The sequence below is a fragment of the Ornithorhynchus anatinus genome, chromosome 10 (genome assembly GCF_004115215.2).
Source record: "Ornithorhynchus anatinus isolate Pmale09 chromosome 10, mOrnAna1.pri.v4, whole genome shotgun sequence".
In the NCBI taxonomy this organism is placed as follows: Eukaryota; Metazoa; Chordata; class Mammalia; order Monotremata; family Ornithorhynchidae; genus Ornithorhynchus; species Ornithorhynchus anatinus.
In genome coordinates, this window is record NC_041737.1 from 39,705,878 (window position 1) to 39,711,901 (window position 6,024).

The window sequence follows — 6,024 nt, forward strand, 5'->3', positions numbered from 1 at the left end:
TTCCCGCTCCCGAGGGCTCAGGCTAATAGGATTCCAGAAAGGCCACCGGTTGCCCCGCCCCTGGGCAGGAGCGTTGACAGGCAAGAGATCTGAGGCAGAACCAGCCCGGAGCATGTGCACGTGGCTCCTTGTTGTAGCTTTCAATTTGAGCCTTTTGAAGCTGCCTGGGTAGGGAGGAAGGGGCGGCAGGAATGCGTTCAGGCAGATGATGCCTTACCCACGTCATTTTTAGACATCGGGGGACAGATCTTCATTCTGAAACGTAGCTGTACTCACACTCTTGGTGGCTTAGACTTAGGGAGGCTTTCGAAAGCAAGCTCTAAAACTCCTCCTTTTGGAATCCCTGAGGGGGACATCCAAATCTTAAGCACACTCCATCTGGGGTGAAGGTGCCCACACAGGCTTCATCCACTCATTCATTCAGTGGTATTATTGAGATGTTGTGGCAGGCAAAGCACTGTATTGGACATTTGGGAAAGTATAAAGGAAGCAAAAGACCCAGTCCCTGCCCTCGAGAAGCTTACGGTCTAATGGGGGAGGCAGGCTGGCCCTAGCGTATACGTTCACTGGGGGCAGAAGGAAAAACCTCAGATACAAGGTATAGAAAAGTGAAAAAATACTTGTTTTTTCACAGGCAGACGTAGATGGGGGAAGGGTTTGAGGCCTGCGGAAAGGGAAAGAGAAAAGAAGAGTAACAACTGTCTGACAATTGAGGGGTTCTCCCTCTGGGGCCTGAAGCTGTTCCATAGATGTCTGAATTTTAGCTCTACCCCACGTCCAAGAGAAATAACCCTTCTGTCTGGGAATAAGGGTTAGGGGGGGAGATTAGATACTAAAACTGGAACTCTTCAGTCAGCGCCCCCTCTCCCACCCAGCTCCCCAGAATCGATACATACGTGTACTAAGAGTGGCCACCAGGTTGACATGATTAGGGGTGGCACAGACTTGGAATGCTCTGGAAAGAAAAATCCCACTCTCAGCTTGTGTTTGTTATCTTAAAAAAATCCACTTTTCCCCAGGCCCCTGTTCAGCAGGGTATCTAGCAGCCTCAATTTAAATGAGGCCGGGGGAGGATGCCGGGACCGCGATTTGACCAAGTTCCCACTGTCCATCAGCCAGGGGAACGGAGATGCTTCTCTGAGCTTTGGGGGTGAATTTTGTCACTCCCCAGAAGATGGACTATCCCTACTCAACAAATGGCCAGGGCATGGGCGTCTAAAGCCCACTGGGGGTGGAGTGGCAGCTGTGCCCACGGAGAACCTTTCACTCTGGATCATGGAGCCATTCTGGGGCTCCGGGGTTTGTGTTTCCTCTGACCTGGCCCTGGACTGAGAGGAAACTGTCTACACCCCCTGCCCAAGCAGCCAGGGTCCCGTCTGACGGCAAGATTGAAAATACTTATTGATCTCACCATGTTATTCCCCCACAAATATACTGACTCCTTGTAAAGTGCCCCAGAATCAGGACCCCCACTTGGAAGCTTTAACACATGCTGTCTGGGAAGTTTTCTGAGACCTTCCACCCGACAGGCCCAGCTGGGGCCTCCCACCGGTCCTGGTTTGAATGGAAACCCACCACTCTGCCGAGAGCCACGGCCTTCCTTTCTCTCTCCCATTCCCGATAAAGGGGCCCAGCTGCAGACACCTCCCTGGGCCATCCCTCCAGAGGCGTGGAGGCCCCCTCCCCACCCCAGGTGCCCCAACAGACCTATCTCCAGCACCCCGCATCCTCGCTCGTGCTCCGGCCAGAGCACAGTCAGTACACATTGCGGGCCTCACTCTGGCTGTAGCCCCTTCCCTTTCTCTTTTGGAGGCCTCCGGGAGGAGGCTGAGTAGATCAGAAGGTGAACTTAATGCCAGAAGTAGTCGGGCCTGTGGCATTTTTTTCCCCTATTTGACTCACACCTGGGTGCTCAACCATTGTGTCGTGCTAGCCTGCAAATGCTCCGAAGAACAGGGGGCCCTGCAGCACCGCATCCCCTGGAGGAAGATCAGATCATCTTCCCTTTGCATGGCCAAGAGAGAAAGAACTTCACCCAAATCCAAGACTATGTAGATGGACCCCGACCCAGCTTGCTTGATTCTCCATCCTAATCCTGATATCTCTCCCATCATTCGTCAATCAGTCAGTCATATTTATCGAGCACTTACTGTGCGCAGAGCACTGCACTAAGTCCTTGGGAGAGTACAGTATTGGATAGGGTTTGTCTCCATTTGTTGCCTAATTGTACTCTCCAAGCATTTAGTACAGTGCCCCGTACACAGTAAGTGCTCAATAAATACGATTGAATGAATATAACAGAGTTGGTAGACATAGTCCCTGCCCACAAAGAACTTACAGTTTAGAGAATTCATCACTGGTAGCCCCTAATAGAGCCCCTCTGTCCTCCAAGTCTGAATTTCAGCCACTCTTAGCATTTCTCTGTTCCAGATATTTTATTTTCCCAAATCCCGGCTCCTTCAAATTTGATCTGGGTGTTCCTTTCCCTGCCCTTGCTCCCCACATCCACTGTAGGCATTTAATTTAAGTCTGCCCGTCCCCACTGTTAGACTTTAAGAATCTCAAGGGAATAGTGCTTACACCTCAAGGGCCTTTTTTTTACCACTTTATATTCACAAGCACCAGTGCAGTGCTTTGCTCACAGCAGGTGCTCAACAAACGTGATTGAATGAATGAATGAACTTTCCAGGCTGAAGACACCATGCAGCCATTTCTAGCTTGTGAAAGTGGTTCATTTTCTCAGTCCTTGAAAGAAACTGTGGGCTGCCTGTGAAATTGGCCTTTTGCTTGATCAAAAGAAATGTTCTGCTCCCTTCCATGTTTAGAAAATGGCCACCGTGTTCCCAGGTTAATGTACAACTCCGAGCTAAGGCTCCAGCGGTAGAGAGAACTGGAAGCCAGTGACAGTGAAGAGTTTTCCTGGGAAAATGCCCTTCTGGGAAGTAGGACTGACACTTCCTCAAGTGTTCTGTTGCAAGATAAGGGTCCTCATAGAAATAAGTTATCATTCCGAACTCAGCCCCACCAGAATGTGGGAAGGTCAGTCTCCTGACCTTCTCTGCTTTCAAGTGTCCTGTCTGTGCCCTTCTGTTCTCTGTCCCGTCCCGAGATTGAGTCTTCTGACTTTTGACTCTCTTCTTTAGTTATAATTCCAAAGCTCTTTGAAGTCAGATATTGATTACGGTGAAATGTCAATTGTTGGATTGCAGTGGGGCACCTGGAACTTATTCAGATAAGCTGGGACGTTTTAAATGTTAACAGTGCACCTTGGGAGACCTGACCTTATTCCAGATAACGGGGTTTCGGGAAGCAAAGCTTTAAAAAAAGTTATTATTCCAATTGCTTCTCCTTACCACGAGACCCTGGTTCAGTTAGCACGAGTTCTCGTTTAAAACCCGTCAGTCTGCCCCCGCCATCCGGACAGAACTTTGCTCATAGACAGAGACCGGCTGTGTCTGCTGTTCTTCATTCAGGATTAACTTTTCAGATAATGATCTTTTCCCCCTGCCCCTAACGAAGGCACTTGGTCTATGAGATAGTGCAGTTCAAGCCTAGTGTGCCGAGCCCAGGCCCGTCGAAAATGAGTTTGACCATTTCTCCTACAACCAGGCGACCAGGCCTAACCCCGGACCCCGGGAAACTCACACAAGCATTTCTTCTGACCCTGCAGCCTGCTCAGTCCAAACATTCATGCTCTGTCAGAAGAACGCTCCCTAATTCTGTTTGAAACACCCAATGCAGACATACATTCTGGCAAAGTGAGGTCTCTTCCTCAGGCTTTGTCAGAGCGGCTTTTCATTGGCAGGATTTTCCTGTAATACAACCCAGTGGCAATTTCTTTCCCAATCTCCCTTCTTTCAATGGTCTTGTGAGCCAGCTTGGCCTTTGGCTAGTAATAGCTGCTAGATGAGAGAGGGGAAAGATGTCCCTCTCCCTTCAGTGGTTCATAGTTCTTCAGTTACTCGTAGTACATTTTCCACCACCGTGTGGTCAATTTTCACGTCATCCTGGTCGTCCAGTGGGATTGCCTTGGAGACTGGGAGTGGGGTGGAAGATACCACAGGGTGGCCTTCAGTTCCAAGCAACTGTGTCATGGTGAGCTTTCTAGATCAATACCAGGGCTTGGTGGCCCCCTTCAAACATAAATATGCTCGTAGAGAGTAGAGGAGGACTGCTTTCTTGGCAGGGCAGAAAAGCATGTCTTCAGAAATGAAGGTGTCCAACAATTCTCTACCTGTCTCTAAGAAAATCAGATTCAGGTTCTTGGCCTATAATAAAGCCAAGTTCCTGAGGCAGCAGGAACCTGGACTGCCCAGGAAGGTTCCAGCTAAGTGTCACGCTTTGTTCCACTAGGTCTCCGGGAGAGAATCAGTTCTGATGTAGAATAGATTTGATGGGTGAAACCAGCTGGAGAGCAGCCGTTAATGCATTATTGTGGCAACCATTTTTTCGGGCATTGGAGGAATGAATTCAGACTGCATGGACTCTGGGGCAAAGGGATCCCAAAACCATGCAAAACTCATCAGCCTGGCTTCCTTTGCTTCAGCTTCCTTTTTCTCCTCAAGCAGGAAGTTAACAAAGTTGGCCCAAGTCTAGTGCTCTGGCCTACAAGTTGTTAGATTTTCTCTTCCACCTCTTGTGGCTCCCCGCCTTAGGAATCAACAGCCAAATGCAGAGGCAGAAGTTGGATCCCAGAGATTCACTGGTGTTTAGGTGGGAGAGCCAGGATTCTGGGCAGGAATTTGATGAACGATGGCTTGATCACCTACTCTTAACCACTGATCAGCTCTTGAAGCCAAAATGTCAGAATGCTGGTCTGTTAATAGTTGTGCATTTCCTTTAAATAACCATCTGAAATTAAATGCCTCCTAAAGATCAGAGTGTCTGGGAGTTGGTATCTCTCGTCTTGCCTTTAGGAATAACCTCCTGACTGTTCTCTTTCTCTCTCTATGTCTCTCTGTCTCTCTCTGTCTCTCTCTCCCTCTTCCCTTGTTCTTTTCCAGTTTCTCAGCACTTTGTTTGCCCCTTTAAATTTTGTGATGGAGAAGGTTGAAAGTATTCTGCCCTCCAGTCTGTGGCACCAGCTGACGAGGATCTGAGACGCCCTCCCCTCCCTGCCTCTGTTTCCACTCTTGACCCGACTGCCAGGATATCTTCGTGCCAACTCCTTGTTGACCGCAAGAAAGCATGATTTTTAAAAAGGGAAGCCGTTCTGAGACTTAAAAAACAAGATTCTTCATGGATTGTCTGTTCTCATATTAAAAACTGTTTTTGTTGTACAAAATACATTGATGTTCAGTTCTATTATATTTTGCCTTCAGAAAAGGAAAAAAAAAACCCTCAAAAATAAACTTTTGTGTATTGCAGCAACCCAGGTGTTGTTTTTTGAACTAAGATTTCCCACTCCTGATAGCGTTTGGGTCTGTGGAGAGCTGCGAGGCTGCTCTTCTTTGCGATTTCAGTCCATGCGCTTAAGTCAATCCTGCTTGCTTGTTAAGAAAGCGGTCTGGGTAATGTGTGGTCTGAATTCAGCCTGGCTGTGCTTCCTACTGTGGGAGCTATGACTAGGCTTGAGCTTGGCCTGGACGCAGAATGTCTCCGTCTGGGCCTCCCTACATTCCCAGGCCTGCTCGGATGGTTAGCGTCAGCTGAGGGAAGCCATGGGCTACGGTTTCCACCTCGGATGCTGGAGATCTCACTTGAAATGTGTATGCCATGATTGCTATTACCCGGGACCGAGCCTGGGTTGGTGTTCAGATGGATTATCCTAAAGCCCACTTATTTGGGCCTTTTGCAAACTTTGTGAAGAAGAAAAAAGCCTCTGACTCTTTTGGACTGCATTGAGCTTAACCTTGCTGGAGTAATGATATCCAGTTGTGTCATGGAAACGTGACATGTGTTCCTTGGGCTTATTAAGTCGTGAGAGAAGGTGGAGCTCCGCAAATCAGGCAGGCGTGTCTTTGGAAACTTGGATGGGAGTTTCGAGCATTCCGATGAATTGAATTCAAGTTGCAAATTAGCTTG

The 6,024-nt window shown here is 48.5% G+C and overlaps 1 protein-coding gene across 6 annotated transcripts in view; it reads left to right on the forward strand.

Annotated features, from left to right (window-relative positions):
* ST7 (suppression of tumorigenicity 7) overlaps window positions 1-5,370 on the forward strand; it is a 207,433-nt gene extending 202,063 nt beyond the window's left edge. For 5 of the 6 annotated variants that reach the window (XM_039913195.1, XM_029072643.2, XM_039913196.1 and 2 more), the window contains one exon: window positions 5,004-5,370. In XM_039913195.1, the coding sequence (XP_039769129.1) occupies window positions 5,004-5,099 (96 nt within the window). In that variant the 3' untranslated portion in view covers window positions 5,100-5,370. The remainder of the gene's footprint in view (window positions 1-5,003) is intronic. The other variant, NM_001242741.1, reaches the window with a different exon arrangement.
* Window positions 5,371-6,024: the final 654 nt, after the last annotated feature.